This window comes from Nerophis ophidion, linkage group LG26 (genome assembly GCF_033978795.1).
Source record: "Nerophis ophidion isolate RoL-2023_Sa linkage group LG26, RoL_Noph_v1.0, whole genome shotgun sequence".
Lineage (NCBI taxonomy): Eukaryota > Metazoa > Chordata > Actinopteri > Syngnathiformes > Syngnathidae > Nerophis > Nerophis ophidion.
In genome coordinates, this window is record NC_084636.1 from 19,161,824 (window position 1) to 19,188,260 (window position 26,437).

The following is a 26,437-nucleotide window of genomic DNA, read 5'->3' on the forward strand; positions in this document are numbered from 1 at the left end:
TTCAATCCCCACCTAGTACCAACCTTGTCACGTCCGTTGTGTCCTGAGCAAGACACTTCACCCTTGCTCCTGATGGGTGCTGGTTAGCGCCTTGCATGGCAGCTCCCTCCATCAGTGTGTGAATGGGTAAAATGTGGAAGTAGTGTCAAAGCGCTTTGAGTACCTTGAAGGTAGAAAAACGCTATACAAGTACAAGTACAACAAAAGTATTCATGTACTAAAAACTGACACTGACGTGTATGTTTGTGTATATATATATATATATATATATATATATATGTATACGTATGTATGTATATATATGTATATGTATGTATGTATATATATGTATATGTGTGTGTGTGTGTGTGTGTGTATGTATATATATTTATATATGTGTATGTTTATATGTATATATTTTTATATGTGTATGTTTATATGTATATATTTTTATATGTGTATGTTTATATGTATATGTGTATATTTATATATGTATACATATTTATATATGTGTATGTTTATATGTACATGTGTATATGTATGTATGTATGTATGTATGTACATATATACATATTAGAGATGCGCGGTTTGCGGTCTCATCCGTGGAGACCGCGGATAATTCGCGTGTCGGATGGGTGACATGACGAAAAAATAGATTTTAATTAGATTCAGGCGAGTGGCGGTTTAACCATTCGGAAATATTTGATGTACATGGTTCTGGGATCGGTATCTTTTACCATTCAAAGAGCCATTTAGGACCCGTGTCGCAGGGCAAGAAGACAATAGGAGACGCAGACATTCTCTAGAACGACTGCCGGCAGTCACCCAGTTAATAAGATTTAGGGCGTGCTATTAAGCCATTGGCTTTGTTGCCTTCTATAGCATGTACGATCTGCTTGTCAGTCCAGCAACATGTTGTGTGTGGCTCAGGCAGACACACACACACGACTGCAAGGCATACTGGGTGATACAGAGTACACTAATGGTTGTGATATAAACAATTTTCACACTCTTAGTAATGTGTGCCACGCTGTGAAGCCACACCAAACAAGAATGACAAACACATTTCGGGAGAACATCCTTCCAGTAACACAACATAAACGCAACACAACAAATACCCAGAATACTTTGCATCCATGACAAATCCTGAGTATTTTATACACCCCGCTAGCAGCCAGCCCCCACACCCCCCCGTGCGTCGGTAAGCTGGGCGGGTTTGGAGCCGCGGGGAGTGTAAAATATATTCAGGAATTGTCACGGATGCAAAGGATTCTGGGTATTTGTTGTGTTGCGTTTATGTTTTTTTAATTCTTGTTTGGTGTGGCTTCACAGCGTGGCGCTTATTAGTAAGAGTGTTAAAATTGTTTATATAACAACCATCAGTGTACTCTGTATCACCCAGTATGCCTTTCAATCTTGTACGTGTGATTGCGGAAGCTGCATACAACATGTTGCTGGACTAACAATCGGTTTGGACATGTTGTTGAAGGTGTCAAAGGCAATGGCTTCACAGCACGTCCTTATTCTTGTCATCAGGATGAACCCCATTGGATATTCGCGAGAACGTTAGCGGCTCCCATTGTCATCTTTACTCTGTGAAATGGGTTTTAATAGCTCTTTGAGTGGTAAAGGTGGCCGACCGCTGATGTATTTCAACGGGCGGGTGGCGGGCGGTTGCGGTTCTGATAAAATGTTGGTGCGGGTGGATGACGACTTTGGTGATGCGGTTCCAGATGATATAATTGCCTATCTGCGCATCTCTAATACATATACATATATACATACATGTATGTGTTTATATGTATGTGTATGTATACATACATGTATGTGTATATACATATGTATGTGTAGATGTATATATCTATATAAGTGTGTATATATATATTGTGTGTGTATATTGATATGTATGTATGTGTTTATTGATATGTATATGTATGTGTGTATATTGATATGTATGTGTATATGTATATATATGTGTTTATATATGTATGTGTGTGTATATGTATATATACTGTATATATGTATGTGTATATACGTGTATGTATATATTTATGCATGTGTATATATATTTATATAAATATAAGTGTATGTGTGTATGTGTATGTATATATATATATATATATATATATGTATATATATATATATATATATATATATATATATATATATGTGTATGTATTAGGGCTGCGAATCTTTGGGTGTCCCACGATTCGATTCAATATCGATTCTTGGGGTCACGATTCGATTATATACCGATTTTTTTATTTTATTTAAAAAAAAATGTTTTTTATTCAACGCGATTCTTGATTAAAAAACGATATTTTTCCGATTCTGTATTCATTCAATACATACGATTTCAGCAGGATCTACCCCAGTCTGCTGACATGCTAGCAGAGTAGTAGATTTTAAAAAAAAATATTTTATAATTGTAAAGGACAATGTTTTATCAACTGATTGCAATAATTTAAATTTGTTTTAACTATTAACAGAACCAAAAATAAGACTTATTTTATCTTTGTGAAAACATTGGACACAGTGTGTTGTCAAGCTTATGAAATGTGATGCAAGTGTAAGCCACTGTGTCACATTGTTCTTTTTTTTTTATTTTTATAAATGTCTAATGATAATGTCAATGAGGGATTTTTAATCACTGCTATGCTGAAATTATTAATAATATTGATACTGTTGTTGATAATATTCATTTTTGTTTCACTACATTTGGTTTGTTCTGTGTCGTGTTTGTGTCTCCTCAATTGCTCTGTTTATTGCAGTTCTGAGTGTTGCTGGGTCAGGTTTGGTTTTGGAATTGGATTGCATTGTTATGGTATTGCTGTGTATTGGTTTGATTAAAAAAAAATGTTTACAAAAAAATCCATTTAAAAAAAAATGAGAATCGATTCTGAATCGCACAACGTGAGAATCGCGATTCGTTTTCGAATCGATTTTTTTCCCACAAAATTATGGATGTCCCGATCCAGGTTTTTGCACTTCCGATCCGATAACGATATTGTTTTTGCACTTCCGATCCGATACCGATACTGGCCTGTCCGAGCATGTATTAAAGTTTAAAGTTATTTAGCCTATTTAGTTGTCAGATTCATGTTGAAAAGGGTCTTAGTTCTCTTGATAACAACTAGCCAGCTGAATTAGGTGAGTTTGAATAATACACAATGGTTGATATTCAAGGATGAACACAAAATAGAAACAAATTATACATGACAAACAGAAATGGCATCATTGAACAGTAAAAAAGTGAACAGTATAAAGTGCAAATAATGCTGTAAATATTATTTAAAAAAGCAAAACACACATACAACCTGAGTGGGATAAAATGTCTATAACTCAGCATCAATACTATCTCTTGAACAAGTGTAAACTTAAAAAAAAAAAATATATATATATATATCTACACACTCCTTTCAATTGTTTGCCCCATTTGAAGTCCAAGCATAATGGGGAGATTCTTTGTAACAAAGACGAGCACTTCAAGATGCTCAGGTGTCAGCCTGCTCCTGTGTTCATCAATGAGTGCTAAAAAGCCGCCCACTCTCAAGAGTCATTAAAATGTCTTAAGACTTTACCACCACGCGTGACTTTATTGTGGCATGTTTTGCACTCCACCTCTTCATCTTTTTTGTTTTGTAGAGTAAAATAATCCCACACAGCTGACATTTTTACCGTAACTTTTAATTCACACCGCCGTCTTAACGGTTAGAACACAGACCTGTGGATGTGTTGACGGTGTGCTGGAAAATGCAGAACGGAGCGTAGGGAGCAGCAGAAGAGTGGAATGTATTATTTTTTATTGGTGCGTTGGAAAACACGGACCGGATTTAAAAAAAAAAAAACTGGATCTGGATATGCTTTTTCTTATGCCTTGACGATATGCATTTTTTGGCAAATATCGGTGGCCGATCCAATCCAAATATCAGATCGGATCGGGACAACCCTACCCCTAATATGTATGTATGTGTATACATTAGGGGTGTAACGGTACGTGTATTTGTTTTGAACTGTTTCGGTACGAGGGTTTGGTGCATAGGTGTACCAAACGAGTTTCTAAGCTAAAGTCTTAACAAGCTGCTCTGCTTTCTCCCTCAGCATTGTCCCACCCACACAACCATCTGATTGGTTACATACAGAGCGGTAACAACCAATCAGCAGTGCGTATTCAGAGCGGTAACAGCCAATCAGCAGTGCGTATTCAGAGCCATGTAGTCAATGCTTCAGCGTCGAGCAGATAGGTGTTTAGCAGGTGAGCATAAGGCAACGTACTCTCCCCAAATGATAATAAACACCTTCCAGTCAACTACTAGTAACATCACTATGAGCCTGTTGAACTTCAAGAAACTTAAACTGCAGCTCAGCTCGCTCGCAGTCCTGGCTTGAGGTGGAGGCTAATTAGCTATTAGCGTATCGTTAGCTCATTTTGCGCTGTGTGCGTGTGTGAGTGTTTTTACTGTATTACAGACAGCAAAGCCCTGTCTGTCTGTTATTTCACTTTGCCTTTTTCTGTGTTGAAGCAGCAAAAAAGGACATTGTCTTAAATGAATAGTCTGATAGTTGATATAATAATGTAACTGCATCATAAAACCTACATGAACTCTATGATGTTCAGGGACGAAAAGTCTACTATTTTTTCAGCTATAGTTACATTAATCATTAGTAATGTAGCAGCCTAGTTTTGAATAGAAAGGGCCCTGCTCTCACATGTTGATAAAAGTATAACATTTACGTAATAAAAATCAATTACCGGCTTCCCAAATGCTGTAATAATTTAAGCATGGTAAGGTGACTTGAAACTGTTTAATGTTGCACTTTTTATATGTAAAAGAAAAGTTTTGTCCTTTTGTTTAATCCGTCCAACAACTTGAGGCAGTTAATGTTGATTAACGTGGGCAGAATTATTATACTGTTCCCAATGTTAACAGGATAAAGCAGTTGTTTACAAAACCGATGTACGTATGTAACCGAAATTTTTGTGTATCGTTACACCCCTCGTATACATACGTGACCAGGTTGGTACTAGGTGGGGAATATATACATACATATATATATATATATATATATATATATAATGTATGTGTGTGTATGTATATATATGTGTATGTATATATATGTGTACGTATATATATGTGTATGTATATATATATGTATGTGTATATAATATATATATGTGTGTATGTGTATATATATTTTTATATATATATATATTTTTTTTGCAAATCATTAACTTTAGAATTTGATGCCAGCAACACATGACAAGAACTTGGGAAAGGTGGCAATAAATAAAGTTGAGGAATGCTCATCAAACACTTCTTTGGAACATCATACAGGTGTCCAGGCTAATTAGGAACAGGTGGGTGCCATGATTGGGTATGAAAACAGCTTCCCAAAAAGTGCTCAGTCTTTCACAAGAAAGGATGGGGCGAGGTACACCCCTTTGTCCACAACTGCATGAGCAAATAGTCAAACAGTTTAAGAACAACATTTCTCAAAGTGCAATTGCAAAAAATTGAGGGATTTCAACATCTACGGTTCGTAATATCATCAAAAGGTTCAGATAATCTGGAGAAATCTCTCCACGTAAGTGGCATGGTCAGAAACAAACATTGAATGACCATGACCTTCGATCCCTCAGACGGCACTGTATCAAAAACCGACATCAGTCTCTAAAGGATATCACCACATGGGCTCAAGAACACTTCAGAAAACTACTGTCACTAAATACATCTGCTAAATCTGTAAGTACAAGTTAAAGCTCTACTATGTAAAGCGAAAGCCATTTATCAACAACATCCAGAAATGCCGCCGGCTTCTCTGGGCCTGAGATCATCTAAGATGGACTGATGCAAAGTGGAAAAGTGTTCTGTGGTCAAACGAATCCACATTTCAAATTGTTTTGGGAAATATTCGACATCGTGTCATCCGGACCAAAGGGGAAACGAACCATCCAGACAGTTATCGACGCAAAGTTCAAAAGCCAGCATCTGTGATGGTATGCGGAAGCATTAGTGCCCAAGGCATGGGTAACAGTGTGAAGGCACCACTAATGCTGAAAGGTACATACAGGTTTTGGAACAACATATGCTGCCATCCAAGCGCCGTCTTTTTCATGGACGCCCCTGCTTATTTCAGCAAGACAATGCCAAGCCACATTCAGCACGTGTTACAACAGCGTGGCTTCGTAAAAAAAAATGCGCCTGCAGTCCAGACCTGTCTCCCATCAAAAATGTGTGGCGCATTATGAAGCGTAAAATACGACTGAATGGGAAAGAATTCCACTTTCAAAGCTTCAACAATTAGTTTCCTCAGTTGCCAAACGTTTATTGAGTGTTATTAAAAGAAAAGATGATGTAACACAGTGGTGAACATGCCCTTTCCTAAATACTTTGGCATGTGTTGCAGCCATGAAATTGTAAGTTAATTAATATTTTGCAGGAAAAAAAAATAAAGTTTATGAGTTTGAACATCAAATATCTTGTCTTTGTAGTGCATTCAATTGAATATGGGTTGAAAAGGATTTGCAAATCATTGTATTCCGTTTATATTTACATCTAACACAATTTCCCAATTCATATGGAAACGGGGTTTGTATATGTATGTATATATATATATATATTTATGTGTGTGTATATGTATGTATATATATACTGTATATTTGTATCTGTATATATGTACATTTATGTTTCTATATGTATATATGTATGTGTATATATGTACCTGTATATTTATTAGGGGTGTGGGAAAAAATCAATTCGAATACGAATCGAATCAAATACGTTGTGCGATTCAGAATCGATTCTCATTGTTTTTAAAATCAATTTGTTTTTATTTTTATTCTTCTTTTTTTTTTATCAATCCAACAAACCACTACACAGCAATACCATTACAATGCAATCCAATTCCAAAACCAAACCTAACCCAGCAACACTCAGAACTGCAATAAACAGAGCAATTGAGAGAAGACACACAACACAGAACAAACCAAAAGTAGTGAAACAAAAATGAATATCATCAACAACAGTATCAATATTAATTATAATTTCAGCATAGCAGTGGTTAAAAATCCCTCATTGAGATTATCATTAGACATTTATAAAAATAAAAAGAACAATAGTGTCACAGTGGCTTACAGTTGCATCGCATCTCATAAGCTTGACAACACACTGTCTTATATTTTCACAAAGATAAAATAAGTCATATTTTTGGTTCGTTCAATAGTTAAAACAAATTGACATTATTGCAATCAGTTGATAAAACATTGTCCTTTAAAATTATGAATGTTTTTTTTATCTACTCCTCTGCTAGCATGTCAGCTGACTAGGGTAGATCCTGCTGAAATCCTATGTATTGAATGAATACAGAATCGTTTTGAATCGGAAAAATATCGTTTTTGAATCGAGAATCGCGTTGAATCGAAAAAGTCGATATATTATCGAATCGTGACCCCAAGAATCGATATTGAATCGAATCGTGGGACACCCAAAGATTCGCAGCCCTAATATTTATGTTTGTGTATATATATATATATGTATATGTATATATATATGTATATGTTTGTGTATATTTATATATATATGTATCTGTATACATATATATATATATATATATATATATATATATATATATATATATATATATATATATATATACATACATACAGTTGGTCAAAAAAGTATTTAGTCAGCCTCCGATTGTGCAAGTTCTCCCACTTAAAATGACAGAGGTCTGTCATTTTCATCATTGGTACACTTCAACTGTGAGAGACAGATTGTGAAAAAAAATCCAGGAATTCACATTGTAGGAATTTTAAAGAATTTATTTGTATATTATGGTTGACAATAAGTATTTGGTCACTTCAAACAAGGAAGATCTCTGGCTCTCACAGACCTGTAACTTCTTTAAAAAGCTCTTCTGTCCTCTACTCGTTACCTGTATTAATGTAACCTTTTTGAACTCGTTATCTGTATTAAAGACACCTGTCCACAGCCTCAAACAGTCAGACTCCAAACTCCACTATGGCCAAGACCAAGAGGCTGTCGAAGGACACCAGGAAAAGAATTATAGACATGCACCATACTGGGAAGAGTGAATCTACAATAGGCAAGCAACTTGGTGTGAAAAAGTCAACTGTGGGAGCAATTATCAGAAAATGGAAGACATACAAGACCACTGATAATCTCCCTCGATCTGGGGTTCCACGCAAGGGTGAGCAAAAATCCCATAACCACACGGGGGGACCTGGTGAATGACCTGCAGAAAGCTGGGACCAAAGTAACAAAGGTTACCATCAGTAACACACTACGCCGACAGGGAATACAATCCTGCAGTGCCAGACGTGTCCCCCTGCTTAAGCCAGTGCATGTCCAGGCCCGTCTAAAGTTTGCCAGAGAGCACATGGATGATACAGCAGAGGATTAGGAGAAGGTCATGTGGTCAGATGAAACCGAATTAGAACTTTTTGGTACAAACTCAACTCGTCGTGTTTGGAGGAAGAAGAATACTGAGTTGCATCCCAAGAATACCAAACCTACTGTGAAGCATGGGGGTGGAAACCTCATGCTTCGGGGCTGTTTTTCTGCTAAGGGGACACGACGATTGCTCCGTGTTAAGGAAAAAATGAGTGGGGCCATGTGTCATGACATTTTGAGCCAAAACCTCCTTCCGTAAGTGAGAACTTTGAATGGTTGACCAAATACTTATTTTCCACCATAATTTACAAATAAATTCTGTAAAATTCCTACAATGTGAATTCCTGGATATTTTTTTTCACATTCTGTCTCTCACAGTTGAAGTGTACCTATGATGAAAATTACAGACCTCTGTCATCATTTTAAGTGGGAGAACTTGCATAATCGGTGGCTGACTAAATACTTTTTTGCCCCACTGTGTATATACATCTATAGATATATATATATATATATATATATATATATATATATATATATATATATATATATAGATAGATGTATATATATATGTATGTATGTATGTATCTTTATGTATATATATATATATATATATGTATATATATATATATATATATATATATATATATATATATATATATATATATATATCCATCCATCCATCCATCCATCCATTTTCTATCGCTTATTCCCTTTTGGGGTCGCGGGGGGCGCTGGCGCCTATCTCAGCTACAATCGGGCGGAAGGCAGGGTACACCCTGGACAAGTCGCCATATGTATTTATGCATGTATGTATATAAATATATGTGTATATGTATTTATGCATGTATGTATGTATATAAATATATAATGTTGTTTTATATTTGGTTCCAACCAAGTCTGTCCTTTAGAGGAATGTAAACTCTTATATTTTAATATTAATTACTTTTTTTTTTTTTGTGATTTCTTTTGCATGCTGAACACACCCAAAACGTGATATCTATTTTGACTTTAAACAGATTGATAGGGGAAAAATATTAATAGATAATATATATGTTGTCCTTTATTTTACTTCCAACACTAACAATATTTTCAAGATGATATCTACTAATCTATCAGACCTAAAAGTCCTAAAATTAGAACATTCTAATTTCAGTTTATAAATAAAATCATTCATAAAAACTGCAAAGACGAGGCAGCTCACAATGCAGGTAATTGAGATACTTAATATTCCACTAATAAAGTTCTCTAAAAACCTCCAAAAACCTCCATGCTATACGTATAAATTGTATGTAAGGCACATTCATGAAAACATGTTGTTTACAGTATTTTGGTCATTTCAAGCATTACCGGAACTGTTCCTTGATTTCACAGACCGCATTGCAATCGTTGGCTATTTCCAGTAAGGACAACTACTACTAATTAATTAAATAAGTAGTTTAATATGTAGGTCACGGCATATATATGGGAGATTGTTGGCAGTTTTTGGATGTTTTTTGGTGGGGCTCTGTCGGTGGAATAGATGAATCCCAATAGCAAAATATTTGTATTCAGTAGCAGTATTTTGCGATTTAGACCGCATAAAAAAAATAGAAAGACGTGTGTTCTTGTCCTCCCACAAATTTTAAGTGATAAAAAATTATTTACAAAGGGCAGTTCTTCTTTAATATTTACTTACCTTTTAATTTTTTTTTGCAAAAGATACATCTCAGGTGTGCAAATCAGACCAGCGGCCCTCAACATTACCTGTTGGTCCTGTTGTCACAGTGATGGGCAGTCTTCAGACCCCAACTCCTAATAGCACAGGTAACTTCCTAAATGTATTTGTCCACAGTAATGCATTAAAAAAATGCTGAAATAAGTGTGAGAAATTGTATTTTAAAACATGTTCAATTGCCTGCTACATGGTTTTCTGTGTTGATCAGTCAGAAAATTGAGAAATAAAGGACCTTGTAATAGTGCATGACACCACTGCATCAGTCTCTATGACCTGTTTACTTGATCCTTGTTAACACTCACTTATCTTGCCCCTCTGTCAGGGAGCGGCCCATCAGGCCCCAACAGTGGTGTCACCTCCCCAGCTCACATCCCCCTTCCCTTGCACTCAGTGCCAGACTTCTCGTATTCGTCCAGCGAGGATGAATTCTACGACGCAGACGAGTTCTACCAGAGCACCACGTCCCCCAAACACTGCATGAAGTGAGTCTTTCATTTGCAACAGGAGCAGACTATGCCACTTAAGTGACTATTTGTTCTCTGTGCTTTATTTCTCACACTTTTCCCCTCTTAATGCCCTCAGTCCCCCAGGAGCCCAAGCTGCCTCACCCCTCAATAATCAAGAACCAACGTTGAAAAGACCGGAAACAGCGGATACCCTCAACTCGTCCATGTCCAATGGCATCACAGATGCAGGTAAAAATCAGACATGATATGCCCAGTGTTTTTGTCTGGGACTGTAAGAGGCAACCTTGTGCTCAGATACATTCGATACCCATGACGATCGTGACGATGAAGGCGAGGGGGAGTCCGTGGAAGAGCACAAAAGTGTCATTATGCATCTACTCTCCCAAGTCCGTCTGGGCATGGATCTCACCAAGGTAACTGGTCTGTCTCCAAACTTTTTGTTACAGCATGATTTCACCACTAACATCTGTGGATTGTTTGTCCCCATCATAATTCACAGGTGGTGTTGCCTACTTTTATCCTTGAAAGGAGATCTTTGTTAGAAATGTATGCTGACTTCTTTGCACATCCCGACTTATTTGTAAGGTAACCATCTTTTAACTCACATCTGTTGTGGTTTAAGCGGTAAAGTACAGCTTAGTTCAGTATAGTACAAACATTTCTATTGTCAAACTTCTTAAAAGGTACCAAAACACAACCCCAATTCCTAAAATATGTTTGGGTGCTGTAAAATGGGTACATACGCTGAGATTAGGGTTGTCCTAATACCAATATTTTGGTGTCAGTCCCAAAATGTATATCGATAGATTCGATAGTTTTGTAAAAAAAGGGGACCACAAAAAATGGCATTACTGGCTTAATTTCAACTAAAAATATTACAATAAATTAAACTTATGTTTCTTATTGCACTCAGAGAACAATTTCAGTAGTTTGAAACTCAATTTAAAAGGAATGAAACACATTGGGCTTTTCTTACTGTACTAAAAAAGTACAATTTACAATTGTATATGTTACAAATAGCCTGCCAAATTTCAGGATAAGATTAAAATAGAATAGAAACTAATCAGTCAATCAAAGTTTTTTTAAATAGCCTTTAATCACAAATGCCTCAAAAGGCTGTGTGAACTACAGCGACATCCACATCAGGGCAAGAAATAAGTCAACCCAAAAGGCACAATAAAAAACCTTGATGACCGCGTATCATTAGTCACTTTTATGAGGGCTGTCTCAGTAGAGTGATTTGCCCTGAAACCAGACTAAAAGGGTTCACAGAGGTTGTTAGATGCTAAGTGTTCATTTAGCTGCTGTGTAACAATTTCTTCGAGGATTTTCAAGATAAAGGGAAGGTGGGAGTAGTAGAGTGCCAGTAGTTTACAATGAGGTCAGCATTGAGGTTAGGTCTTATGAGCAGAGGATGAATAACTGCTGTTTTGAATGCTCAGGGAGCAGTACCAGAGGAATGTTATAAGTTAATAATATTTAACACTGATAGTCTTAATATTAATAAGAGTTGTTTTTTCCCTTGGCCTCAGTCTGGACCCCCTCTCCTGGGGCCCATGCTTAGACCGATTTTATTTTTTTCTCTTCACCCTCGGGGATTAATAAAGTATTTCTGATTCTGATATAATTATATTAATATATATCATATATATATTAATATTAAATTAATATGTCTCCAAAGACATGCACCTGGGGATAGGTTGATTGGCAACACTAAATTGGCACCACTGTGTGAATGTGAGTGTGAATCTTGTCTGTCTATCTGTGTTGGCCCTGTGATTAGGTGGCGACTTGTCCAGGGTGCACCCCGCCTTCTGCCCGAATGCAGCTGAGATAGGCTCCAGCACCCCCAGTGAACTCAAAAGGGACAAGCGGTAGAAAATGGATTGATGGATAGTCTTAATATTACACCGATCTACTTATGTTTCCCAGGAAGTGGGTCAAGTAAACATGTTTGTTTTGTCCTATTTACGAGTCGCAGGAGTTCGTCTGTTATTTCTTCAAAAAGAGAGAGATTATTTTGGAGGGCAATACATGTCATACATACATTCGTATCTGTGTTGTTAGAACCCAGTTAGAGCTGGGACGTGTGATCTTTAATCTCCTTTTTAATTAGTTAAAATTTCTTGGTAAAGAATTGTGTAAAGTCATCACCCGAGTGTGTGGAACTACTGGGAGAAATCCCTTAGGTTTGCGATGCTAATGTTTAGGATTGTTTTCATTGCAGCGGGTGAGATTGGAGTAGTTATTTGTTTTAGCTAAGGTAAAGCGTGTTTATAAGTAATTGAACTATCACGCCATGCTTGATGGAAAACCTTTACGTTCCAGCTTTCTACATGATAGTTAAAGTTTTTTAGCTTTTTGCAGGCATCATTGAAGTTGTCGGTGAGGTTATCGATAGAGCCTACATAATTCGGTAATGGTGCCATTACCGAGAGCAGTAGGCCAGTAAGAGTAGTAATTGTGACAGCATTAATGTTGCGGCTGCTAAAACATTGGTTATTAGTAGTTATTAAGTACCTCAAATTATTTATATTTATTACTTAGGTTAGGGCTAAGGTTAAGGTTTTCAACGGATGCTAGTACGATCTCTCCACTCGTTTTCAGGGGAAGGGCAATATTTCCAGTCTTATAATCAGGAGGAGATGCCTCGTTAAGTTGAAAAAATTCATTTAGTTTTAGTCAAGTTTTCCTGAGACCAATGAGGTTGAGGTGGTTGTCTCTAATGACCTCCTTAACTAATAACGCTTTGGGAGACAATGATCTGATGTTTAAAAAGCCTATTTTGTAGGTAGTGGGCTGTTTTGAGGCATTATTGTGAATGGTATCCGTAGTGCTGATGTTAATAACATTACGTCTGTTTCTTATTGTGCACCTTAAATAATTTTGATCACATCTAGGAATTGATATAGTGGGGATCATGTGATGATTTGATTGGTGCTGTGATAGATTTACACTTCATAATTTGCCACAGTCACTACAAAAAACATTTTGTGAGTTATGTTTTATTTTATAAGAAACGCTATGTGTGTAGGAAATTTTCAGCCTGGGGCTGGTTAGTTCTAGCTTAACTGACTCCTCACCCGGGACGACAGGGGCAGTAGTTGCCTGTGTCCGAGCTTGCTCAAGAGTTGTAGTAAGTCAAATGTTACTCAAACAGTAATCTATATTTCACCAAGAAGCTGCAGAAGATAAACAGAGACGCGCCTTGCGGCATCATGGCGAACAGGCAGGAAGCTGAAAAGCCAAAAAAAACATTTCCATGCCATGAAATGTGTGGGAAACAGTAGAAAAGTAACTAACGAGCCTGTCGCCAAGCGTTTCTTCTTCTGAAAAGAAGTAAAGTAGAGCTTCTTCAGAAAGCTCTACTGGCATTGTATTAAATGCTTAATGATTTATGGTTGCCACGCTTGGTCTGTGCTTCAAGGCAAATACAAAAAATAGTAAATACCTAAAAATCTATATATATGGCTGAAACTACACAGATAACACATGTAGGAGGTAAAACACACATTTTTAAAGATAAAACACTGCGGAAATTGTGGTAATTTGTTACAAAATTCAGTCATTTCCATCTTCGCTTGTATTATTTCATGCTGCAATGGCGGTTTTGACTGCGCTAATTAGGGGTGTAACGGTACATGTATTTGTATTGAACCGTTTCGGTACAGGGGTTTCGGTTCGGTGCGGAGGTGTACCGAACGAGTTTCCACACGGACATATTAAGTAGCGTAAACAATACTCAAAATGCCGGACATTTTAGGCATGTAAGAAACTCTGCCCTAACAGCTCCGCAAAATAGGACAGGTCCGGGGGAAAGAGGACGTATGGTCAGTCTATCCTAGCCTGATTGCTGCTAGCATGCTAGCAAAAGAGGACATGTCCAGTGCTAGCAGCGATCGGTCTAGGATAGACTGACGATACGTCCTCTTTTCACCGGACTTGTCTTCTTTTGCGGGGCTGTCCGGGCGGAGTTTCTTAAATGCCTCAAATGTCCGCCATTTTGAGTTATGGTTGCGTGTATTAACAATGTACGTTCAGGGTTAAGAAGGGGTTAAAAACAAAACAAATTGTGCGCGCAGCAGCAGCATACGTGAGGGAGGGGCAGAGAGCGAGAGAGTTATGATGAACACGCATGAGTCTCCAGGCTCTGCTTTTTATTCATTGATTTATCAGATTTAATGTTTTATTATCTATAGCAGGGGTGTAAAAAGTGTGCCCCGGAGCCCATTTGCGGCCCACAGCTAATGTTTTAAAGGCCCACGGCACAGTCTAAAAATTCTATTAAAATAAAATAAAAAAACATAACAAAAATGAAAGCTTGAAGGCTAAATGTAATTTAGAAAAAGTTGCAATGTTGACTAATAAAACAAAGCTGTTTTTTTTTGTTTCAAACTGTCATTGCTCAAAACGTAATATTGAATCAAAATCAATGTTATTATGAATTATTGACCTATCCAAGGTTCCGATTACTTCACATCAAATATTCCACTAAGAAAAATATTTTTGGTGGAAGATTTTGCAAATTTGGTAAATAAATAACCCAAAAATATATATTTTGTTGTTCTTACTGCACCGAAAATGAACTGAACCCTGACCTCTAAACCGAGGTACGTACCAAACCGAAATGTTTGTGTACCGTTACACCCCTAGCGCTAATAATTGGCAACAAGCCAACCAGCTGTATGTGCGTCTACATATCCATATATGCACAGCAGGGGAGCTAGCTAACTACATTATTACCTGTCGTTTTTTTAAACTCCTTGTGTAAATCTGGATGCTTGTTATTTAAATGTTTACATAAGTTTAAAGGCCTACTGAAATGAGATTTTCTTATTTAAACGGGGATAGCAGGTCCATTCTATGTGTCATACTTGATCATTTCGCGATTTTGCCATTATTTTGCTGAAAGGATTTAGTAGAAAACATCAACGATCAAGTTTGCAACTTTTGGTTGCTAATAAAAAAGCCTTGCCTTTACTGGATGTAGCAGACGATGACGTCACGGGTTGTAGGGCTCCTCACATCCTCACATTGTTTATAATGTTAGCCTCTAGCAGCAAGAGCTATTCGGACCGAGAAACCCACAATTTCCCCATTAATTTGAGTGAGGATGAAAGATTCGTGGATGAGGAAATTTAGAGTGAAGGACTAGAAAAAATAAATAAATAAAGTTTAAAAAAAAAAGGCGATTGCATTGGGAGCGATTTCAGATGTTTTTAGACACATTTCCTAGGATAATTCTGGGAAATCTCTTATCTTTCTATTGTGTTGCTAGTGTTTTAGTGAGTAAAATAGTACCTGATAGTCGGAGGGGTGTGTCCACGGGTGTGTTGACGCCAGTCTCTGAGAGAAGTCACGAAGCTGCAGCAGGACAGAAGCTCCGCTGATCTCCGGTAAGAGGCGACTTTTTACAACAATTTTCTCACCAAAACCTGCCAGTTGACAAGTGGTCGGGAACCATGTTCGCTTGACCGCTCTGATCCATCGTAAAGCTTCACCTCCGGGAATTTTAAACAAGGAAATACCATGTTTTTGTGTGGCTAAAGCTTCCCACCTGCATCTTTCTACTTTGACTTCTCCATTATTAATTGAACAAATTGCAAAAGATTCAGCAACACAGATGTCCAAAATACTGTGTAATTGCGCGATGAAAAGAGACTACTTTTAGCCGCAAGTGTTGCTGGGCTAACATGTCTCCTCCAACCAATAACGTCACAAACACGCTGTTATGTCTTCGAGGACGCATGGCTGTGATTTTTGTGTTCCTTAGCGACGCAGCAAGCAAGCAGGAGCAGCGTGGAGGTAGGATGAAGTTATTTCAATGTATTTCAAGCAATATAAAAAAATACAAACTGAGGACGCTAACCAGCGTGGAGCTAAGCAAAACCAAAATGTCCCCAAGGGTGAAAAAACGAAGAAGGCTAGACTCTACAAAGGAAACTAGATGCGAGGAGAGAAAAAAGGAGAAAAGTAACTGTTGTCTATAGCAAACATTGACCCAGCAACTATTGCTGGGTGACAGCACACTATAAAGGGAGGTGATGAACCAAAACACCTGGTGGGAACAGTAATTGCAAAACTGAGACAGGTGAGGAGAATTAGTGCCCATAGAAACAGACAGTAACCAGGGAAAGAGGGTGCACCCAGGAAACAGACTAACACAGAAAAACTACCAAACATAAATCATGCCACACGCGTCATCATACGCGTCATCATTCCGCAACGTTTTCAATAGGAAACTGCAGGAAATTTAAAATTGTGATTTAGTAAACTAAACCGGCCGTATAGGCATGTGTTGCAATGTTAATATTTCATCATTGATATAGAAACTATCAGACAGCCTGGTCGGTAGTACTGGGTTTCAGTAGGCCTTTAAGTGCAATACAGGATTGTCATCTTCGGTGAGGGATGTTTTAAATAAACTCTATCGTTTGTTTTAAAGCTCAAATACCTCTACTTTATTATCCAGTAGAGTTACTTGTTTTTTTTCCGTCTTCCTATCCATGCTGTTTCTGCTTGTATCGCTGTGTGTGTGCGCCCTGACAAACCTGCGCCCCCCACTCGGCAGTGTCACCGCCGCACGGTAGCTTGCGGGTGAAAAAAAATAGTAAAGGCATTCAAAGACATTATAGTAAATTTTTTAGGTCATTAGTACTACAATACTTAAGTGCTGGTATACTGTACAACCCTATCTGTGTATGAAATCAATTAGTATTTTTCTACGTATTTTGTGATGTATTACCTCCTTGGAACTAAAACGACAACTCACAATTTTATTGTATTTTTTAAATTTTCATGTTCAATTTTCATTGTAGTATCTTCTTGCAATTAATGCATCGCATGTACAAAAGTATGGTTTGCTTATGTAACTTTAGTTTCGGCACCTTTTCTGCATGGGTGCAGTCTACCATCCCTGGCATGTGCCTGGCGCACTGTCATTATTTGACCCATGCTTGTGCATTTCTCTTTTTGATTGTTGGCTCATGATTCTTCTTCACTCCCCTCGCTGTCATCTGCAGCTGCACTCCCCTGAAATTGTTGACCAGTTCTCTGTAGCTCAGCAGGGGCCTACTATAACTAGACTTGAGCAGATTTCACATTAAGAATAGATGTACATCCGAATTCAGAAAAAAAACGTACGTGAGTAAAAATTCAGATGTATGGAAGTGTGAACCCACACAGATCCAAGCACATTTCTTTGTTACATTGCAATCAACGTGGAATTGATTGCCCGTACACATATTGGAATTAGCTATCTGTGCATTGTGGCCAATCACAAGTCAGTATGAGGTGTTTGTTTCTTGTGTTTGGATGGATTGCCAGCAGGTTGAAATTGTTGTCTACTTCAGGAACTGTAGGCTGAAATAAAAATGAAATGGTCAGGCTTCAGGAAAAAAGTGAGGAAAACAATGGATGTACATCGCCAATATAGACGAGTGTTTAAAAGGATATAGTCGCTGCAACTGGATATGGGCGAGTTGTCCCTTTTTTTCCTCACCCCTGTGTCGCCCCTGCCCCCCTCAAGCACAGGGCTCAGTGCCTGCGGACGAAAAGATGTAATCTTGCAATCTTTTAAATGTAAACGTGCTAGCACATCACAAAGGATACAAAAGACTTTAAATATTTTTTTGGATTACTCAAGTTATTATTAAAACACAGGAGAGCTTCTCGCAGTAGCAGCCATAGAAGTGAAGTCTTCTCCGGTCTCTGAGGTGCCAGTGTGTGGCAACCGCCAGTTTCTGCTGCTGCCCGCTAGAGTCACAGAAACACAGTGACAAAATGATCGCCTATACGAATTAGTAGACGTCCTCAGAAATATGAATATTAAACCCTAAATGCATTGGTGAAAAAATATATATTGTGTCCTTGCCTCATTTTTTTTTTTTTTACATTGTTTAAGTGAAATCCTGGCATAGGCCAAATGACTACCTCTGTGTGTTGCCAAAGTATCCACAGCCTGTCAGGCACAAATTTAGCGTGAGGCAACGCACATTTCCACGTCAACATCTGTCTTGATACATCTCGTATTTGCTGTGAACGAGGACGTACGCCAGGTTTTTGTACGATAGCAAGCTTGTTACGTAAGGCCTCAGGTTATTTGCCAAATAGAGTTTGAAGTCCAGGATCCGCTAGGTGTTCTTTTGCAGTTAGGTTAAACACAAGGCTTTTACTGGATCCAGGAATTTGTAACGGCAACATCACAGAAATAGGAAGTCACGCGCAAGTGCTATATCATGTGTCTGCTTGTCATGCGATTTGTGAAATGGTAAATTGATTATACTTGTATAGCGCGTTTCTACCTTGAAGGCACTCAAAGCAGTTTGACACTATCTGCACACTGATAGCGGGTTCTGCCATGCAAGGCCCTAACCACGACCCATCAGGAGCAAGGGTGAAGTCTTGCTCATGAACACAAGGGACGTGACTAGGATTGCGGAGCTCAGTGTGCAGTCACAGAGCTCCACACCAACCTGCTATGACTGTAGGTCTTCTCACCATGGCCGGCTCTACGAGGGGGCAGCGCCCCCTTAAGTAAATGTCTTGCCCCCTCAAATCAAAATTTGAGAAAGCAAATTTGAATAAACTCACAAAATTACTACATTACAAGTTGACAAAATTATCTGCACTAGCGGAAAAATCCGCCGAAAAAGGGACACACACGATATAGTAGTGTCGGCTTCCCTCTCATCCCTCCCTCCGCTGTGCGTGTATTCACCATTCCACAGGCTGCGCAGCAGACACACACCCGCACACACCCCTCAGCCCTCAGTAAACATCCAATCACTGTTGCAGTATGAAAGTAAAAGAAAAGGAAAAGTTGTCTACATTTATCATATACTTGTTAGGAAGGGTGTATTTGTGTAGTCTTCTGTCATAAACACGTTTATCGTCGCGGACTTTCGGTGGTACGGAGTTCCTTTTTTTTTTTTTTTTTTTACAACATGACGAGAGCATTGACAGCGGAAGCTCTGAGCAGCAGTGGTTTGGAAGGCAGAGAGCCTCCACTGTCCCTGTAACAAGCTACAAGTCATTGATGCTGTTAATGACTGTAAAAATTAAACAAGGTTAGCAGTCCTCCTCTGCTGTCCTCTGTTCAGAGCGGAGTCCCTAGCAACGGCCCGTTTTACTTAGCAACGGTCTGGCAATCGACTGCTGGAATTCTTTTTCTGTTGTTTTTCTTGTAATTCTACATAGTCAACCTTTAATGTTTCAATCTACATTTTGTAAGGAACAAATTATAAGTTTCATTTGATATGACCAAGACACCTAAAAACAAAAACAGAGCCGTTTTCATCAATTTACAAGCAAGTGGGCAACACGCATACATTGGAGTGAATGAATTTTGTGCCCAGATGAGTGCCCACGTCCACTGCATGTGACAAACTGAAGACAAGTGACCTGTGTCTGACAGACCCCTACGTAAAGCCCCGCCCCAGGCTGTAGTCCTGCACTGTTGTTGTTTTTCTTCATGTAATCACAGCGGGTTTTTTCTGTTGTTGTTCAGGCTTACTTATTTTCTGGTCCAGCTTCCAGCAGCTCACAAAGAGAAAGTTAATGCTCTGTAATGCATCCATTTTTCAGAGCATTTAAAAAGTGTAGTCCTGCTCCTGCATGTAGTAGTAGCAATGACGCTACTGCTAGTACATCAGGGACAGCAGATAGCAATACTGCACCTTTAGCACCAGCAAGCACTGTTTCTCCTGCACCAGCTCCCTCCGTCCCCCCAACAAGCACTCTCCCATAGCAGCCTGCTCAGCTACCCAGTGACTTAAATGGCAACACACCATCTCAGCCAATACAGGGTGGCTACACAAAGCGTGCATTTGGTACAACATTAAGATCATTCAATCCTGCCTGGTACCGCACACGACCATGGCTAGAGTATTCTGTTGTGCGAGACGCCTGCTTCTGTTTCCCCTGTCGGAAATATGGCAGCGCTGTTATTGTTCCCCCCCCCCCTGAGGGATTGCCACCTTATTGTGGTCAGGGGGTTTGCGTGCCTTAGTGACCGTAAGAGCTATACCAGCAGGAGCTTAGTCTTCAGGTGGGACACCCAAGTTGGACAGGTCTGAAGGTAGAGGCCTGACAAAGTGCAATCCACTACTCCAGGATGGGGTTGGACACATAGCTAAAGACCCACTTCAATGAAGAAAGCATCGTTACTATAAGCACAGAAAAAAAAGTGCTGGAGCATGATGTGTACACATGATGCCCCCGTCACATTTCTGACTGCCCCCTCATATAAGCATGCCTTGAACCGCCCCTGCTTCTCACCTGGGCTTGGATTTAGTCTTTCTTTGACCACCGAGTGCAGACATTTAGAAGAGTGTTCCCATTTCCAGTTGATGCAATCAGAACTGTCATACCAGTTGGAATTGACAATTAAGACTCTCCTAACAATCATCACTAATCCTCGCCTCCATTGCTTTTCATCCCGCATCAAACGTGGATTGGGGCCAAATTTTTTTGTTATGGATAAAGTTGCTTAAGGTTCCTTGACCATCCATTTATCCATGAAGTTAATTTATGTTAAATAGTGGTCTAAGTACCGGTGGCTTTTTGTGGGAACAGTTTCAACCCTGCGTAGGACTGCTGCTGCCCAAAATGTCCAACCTTTTGATCCACAAATGTGTCTCTCCCTTGATAAACGGTACTTCAAATTCCCGCATTAGACCACCTGGAGAAACAAGGATAAGTACCTTAATGCTGGTAGAGTATGGTTTGTTAGCATAAAATATGCTTGATAGCACAACAGTCAAATAAAAGGGGTCATCGTTGCTGACGTTTTTTGCTTTTGGCTGGGTAAGGCAGGTCGGTAGACAGATTACAGTATTTGTAATCTGTCTACCGACATAATATAACGAACTGTACGGTTTTATTCTCTTGCTTCTGCCTGACTACTGACTCACTAAGATGGGACGTAAATAACTTCTAACAAAACGTTCATTAAAGGTCATATTATGATTTTCTTTTCTACATTTAAAACACATAAGTAATCGAAAACAGATTAAAACACATTTTTTTACATCCCGTTTTTAAACTGCTTTCTGACCGTCTCTCAAGCATGTGCCTTTTTGTGGGCGGTCTTATTTACGTGGTTCTATTTGGACTGGGTCTTCTCCTAGTTATCTGTGTAGTAGTTTTTAGACCTTTCATAGCTAGTCTACTAACCAACATAGATTTAACTATATAAATATACGCTAATTTGTATTAGAAATGGCAACAGCGGAAGGATGCATGTGCGTGTACCAGCCTGTCTGCCCCACAAGAGTATGGCTAAAAAGGAGCTTAAACACTACAGCCAGGACTACAATAGCGAACTCGACTAAGCTCTCTGGGTAGTACTTTTTCATATACGGAGATATCCGCTGATGAGACAGAGCAAATAACGTCACAGGACAACCTAAATTCTAAACTGCTCGTTTGGAGGAAGTGTGGAGAATGGCCAGATTGTTTTATAGTTATCCCTGCAGTGCCTCTGCGGTATGATTTCAAATTTTTGGAATTTATGGGAATCCCGATGATAATCCCAATACACATAAACAGGTACCATCAGGTTACAAAAGTTGGTATTTGCTTAATAAGGCCCCTTTTTAAATAAAATATAAAAGCTCTTAAAATACTTACTTTATTTAACCATGTATTGCAGTGTGCCATAGTTGCAAAGGACATTAAAAAACACTGATACCGTCTTATGCCCGAGAGGAAGGTGAAATAGGCTCTAGCAACCCCCGCGACCCAAAAAGGGACAAGCGGTAGAAAATGGATGGATGGATATTAAATTGATAAAATCACAATATGATGCAATTTTATTTCAGAAAAATAGGCCTTAAAACATTGCAACTTCTGACCGAAGTCTGTCTCATACAAGCAGTGAACTGTTTTTTTTTGTTTTTTAAGACAAACTGAACAGTCCAGTTGCGATTGATTGATTGCCCTGAGAATACAATGACCTGGATGAATGAGAACAGCCATAGACTTTGCAACTTTTGCACAAACTTTTAAAAAACTGCTACCACAATCCTTGAAAAAAAATAGCTCAAATTCCTGGAGGGACTGATTGCTGGAAAAGAGACTCAAGGTATTTGGAGGTCACAGAATTTTTTTGTTTTTTTCCCCAGTATCGCAGAGCAGCCAGAGCCCGGTGAGCGCATGGTCCAGGTGGTCAAATGGTACCTCTCTGCCTTCCATGCGGGAAGGAAAGGCTCTGTGGCCAAGAAGCCCTACAACCCCATATTGGGAGAGGTCTTCTTCTGCCATTGGGATTTGCCTTGCAAGACTGACGAGCCGCCAACACACATTGTGAGATTACCCCCACCACTACCAACTATAATTATTTTAATGGTTTGTTGTTAGTCATGTTCTTCTCCTCCTCTGCAGGACACACAATCAGAAGGTCCTGTCCCATGGTCTTCAGCAAACAGTATCAGTTTTGTGGCAGAGCAGGTTTCTCATCACCCACCTAGTGAGTGACCTTCGTCTCTAGCTAATTACATGATGCTGGTTCACCGGCCCAAGAAATTTGTCCGGCGTTCATGACTGTAATTCACCTGCTGTCTCATTTACACACACACGGCTTGGACAAGCACACACACAAAAAAGCAGTCCCGGAGAAGCAACTAACAATTTGCAGTCATGTTGTTGACACTATAGGCAAAACTCAGTGATAGCCAACTTTAGTAGCTAATATTGCTCTCCTAGCTTACAACACACAAAGTTATTGTGTGTGTTACGTATGCTTTAAATTTCTATTACTGTGTGCGAAAAGCCCGAAGAATATGGAGGACATAATACCGAAAACTGGAACATTAGCATTCTTCTATAGGAAGCTATGTGATGGTAACTAATAGCCTCTTTTAATATTAAAACAACGCTCACAGGAGCCCACTTCTTGTGCCTATTCGTATTACATTCTTCACATTCCTTGTTTGTTCATTTTTGAGTAGGTGCTGTGAGAAAGCAATTATAGACCAGTATCTCTCCTATCTCAATTTTCAAAAGTGCCTGAAAAACTGTTTGTTAATAAATTAGACTGCTTTATTGAAAAACAAATTATTAAATGAAAATCAATATGGATTGCGATCAAATAGGTCTACGAGCTTGGCCATCATGAACATTATTGAAGAGATTACAACTGCATTTTATCAAAATAAATACACAATAGGTTCATTGATTTAAAGAAGGCATTTGACAGTATAGATCATCAAATTCTCATTTCTAAATTATATACTTATGGAGTTAGAGGAGTTGCACTGGACTGGTTAACCGGCTATTAACAACAACGACAGCAATATGTTGAGATAGATGATACCGTAATAGGTCAGAATGTATGAATTATGAATGTGGAATTCCACAAGGTTCGATTTTAGGATCCAAACTTTTTATTTTATATATAAAATAAATTTTACAGTACGTATTATTCGCAGACGATACAAGTTGATACTTTTCAGGAGATGACTTGAAAATCTTAGCCGATAATATTGAAGAGAAAATGGTTATACTAAAATTGTGGTTTGATGTAAATAAATTATCTTTAAACTTGGAAAAGACCAAATGTATGGTATTCAGTAATAAAAGAAAGATAGATGTTAGTTTATCCATAAACAATATGAAAATTGAGAAGGTGTCTGAAATCTGATTTCTTGGGTCATCTTAGATGAAAAGTTGACATGGGAAGCTCATATATTGCATGTGAAAAATAAGGTATCTAAAAGCTTATTTATTTTTGAACAAGGTTGAATACAGTTTCCCGTATAATACAATGACAATGTCATATTGATCAATTATTCTACCTTATTTCAATTATTGTGCAAAAATATGAGGAAATACATACAGCAACATAATGCCTTTATTTCTTTCACAGAAAAGAGCAATCCGTATCAATTTTACAGTGGTATATAGAGACCATACTAATCCACTCATTAGGGCAGGATTATTAAAACTAAAATTTATTGTAGAATTGGATACTCTATTAGTGATGTTCAAAGCTAAAAATAAAGTTCTTCCGAAGGACTAGCAAAAGTTATGTGTTCACGTCTGAAGATGAGAACCACAGAAGGCTGTATGATTTTAAACATCGAAGAATGCGAACAAATCTGAAAGAAATGTGCTTGTCTGTTGCTGGTGTGAAAGCATTGAATTCTCTAAACACAGACTTAAAAAGTTGCAAGGATATCTTTGAATTTAAAAAGAGTTAAAAAAAAGAGACAACTGGAATTATATCAAACTAATTTTTGATTTTGATTTGGACGTGTCATTGTTAAAATGCTTAAACGAAAATTACAAAGTATGTTGGAGTTCGGGTGTTGGTGGAGGGGACAGTTATAAAGTAATTAAAATAATTTGTGTCAAAAAGGGGACAGATAAATATAAGAATAGTATTCTTTCATCTGCTCCTTTCTGATCATGGAAATGTATAAGAAGCAAAAACAATGAAAGTGTCAACTGTACATGGCTTGTATATATGCATTTTCATGAAAGGAATAAGAAGAAATGATGATGAAAGCAAAACATGCATAGTTATTGGTTGTTTTCTAAAACCCCTTTTTTTATTTTTTTATTGTGTAGGCGCCCCACATAAGTGCTTTTTCTGTTTTCTCTTTCTGCAGTTTCTGCATTCTACGCAGAATGTTCAAGTAAGAAGATCCAGTTCAATGCTCACATCTGGACCAAGTCTAAATTCCTGGGCATGTCCATAGGTGTTTATAATATTGGCCAAGGTATGCTAATTCTGCATTCTTAATGCCCATGTTTCTCTTTTGGCTTCATGTTGTTGTTGTGCTAATTCATTACATTCTCCATGCAGGCTGCGTGTCATGTTTAGAACATGATGAACATTATATCCTCAACTTCCCTAACGGATATGGCAGGTGCGTATCACTCTCCACAGCCATATCATCAATGCAGGTTTGACTGACCTTTGTCGATCTGTGCAGGTCCATTCTGACTGTGCCCTGGGTGGAGTTAGGTGGCGAGTGCAACATTTCATGCTCCAAAACGGGCTACAGTGCAAACATTGTGTTCCACACAAAACCGTTCTACGGAGGCAAGAAGCACAGAATCACAGCTGAGATTTTGTAAGGAGACTACTCAAATATTTATTGCCTATGAAAAAAAAGAAGCTCTCTGGCGTTTTTAATGACCATGATATTCTTTATTTTGCAGTGCACCGAATGATAAGAAGTCTTTCTGCTCTATTGAAGGCGAATGGAATGGAGTGATGTATGCCAAGTGGGCCACTGGAGTGAGTTCTCGCTCAAGCTTTAAAATACATTAAGTATGTGACTGCTCAGAGAGGACAAGTCAAGTATTCACACTTACACTAATATGTGTCATAAGAATTACACACTGCACACTTGAAACTCCAAGACAACAACCTCTTTGAAAACAATATCTGATTGGAATGAACATGTACCGTATTTTTCGGATTATAAATCGCTCCGGATTATAAATCGCACCTGCCGAAAATGCACAATAAAGAAAGAAAAAAACATATACGTCGCACTGGAGTTTAAGTCACATTTTTGGGGGAAATTTATTTGATAAAAACCAACACCAAGAATAGACATTTGAAAGGCAATTTAAAACAAATGAAGAATAGTGAACAACAGGCTGATTAAGTGGGCGTTATATGACGCACAAATAACCAACTGAGAAGGTGCCTGGTATGTTAACGCAACACAAATCATGGCAAGAGTCATTCAAATAACTATAACATATAGAACATGCTATACGTTTACCAAACAATCTTTTCACTCCCGATGATTAAATCCAATGAGATTTTCTTTCTCGGTGTCGCCTTTGGTATGCGCCCCGCTAGCGTCCGTTCTTTCTGCTGCTCGATTGCTGTTCTCTGCAGC

General features: G+C 38.3%; 1 protein-coding gene across 2 annotated transcripts in view; it reads left to right on the top strand.

Moving 5' to 3' along the window:
- The window catches only part of osbpl9 (oxysterol binding protein-like 9), a 99,907-nt gene that overhangs the window by 67,900 nt on the left and 5,570 nt on the right, over positions 1-26,437 (top strand). For both annotated transcript variants that reach the window (XM_061888834.1, XM_061888835.1), the window contains 11 exons: positions 10,092-10,196; positions 10,430-10,589; positions 10,690-10,802; positions 10,869-10,987; positions 11,074-11,159; positions 22,700-22,880; positions 22,959-23,043; positions 25,187-25,297; positions 25,384-25,447; positions 25,514-25,654; positions 25,743-25,821. In XM_061888834.1, coding sequence (XP_061744818.1) covers positions 10,092-10,196; positions 10,430-10,589; positions 10,690-10,802; positions 10,869-10,987; positions 11,074-11,159; positions 22,700-22,880; positions 22,959-23,043; positions 25,187-25,297; positions 25,384-25,447; positions 25,514-25,654; positions 25,743-25,821 — 1,244 coding nt within the window. The remainder of the gene's footprint in view (positions 1-10,091; positions 10,197-10,429; positions 10,590-10,689; positions 10,803-10,868; positions 10,988-11,073; positions 11,160-22,699; positions 22,881-22,958; positions 23,044-25,186; positions 25,298-25,383; positions 25,448-25,513; positions 25,655-25,742; positions 25,822-26,437) is intronic.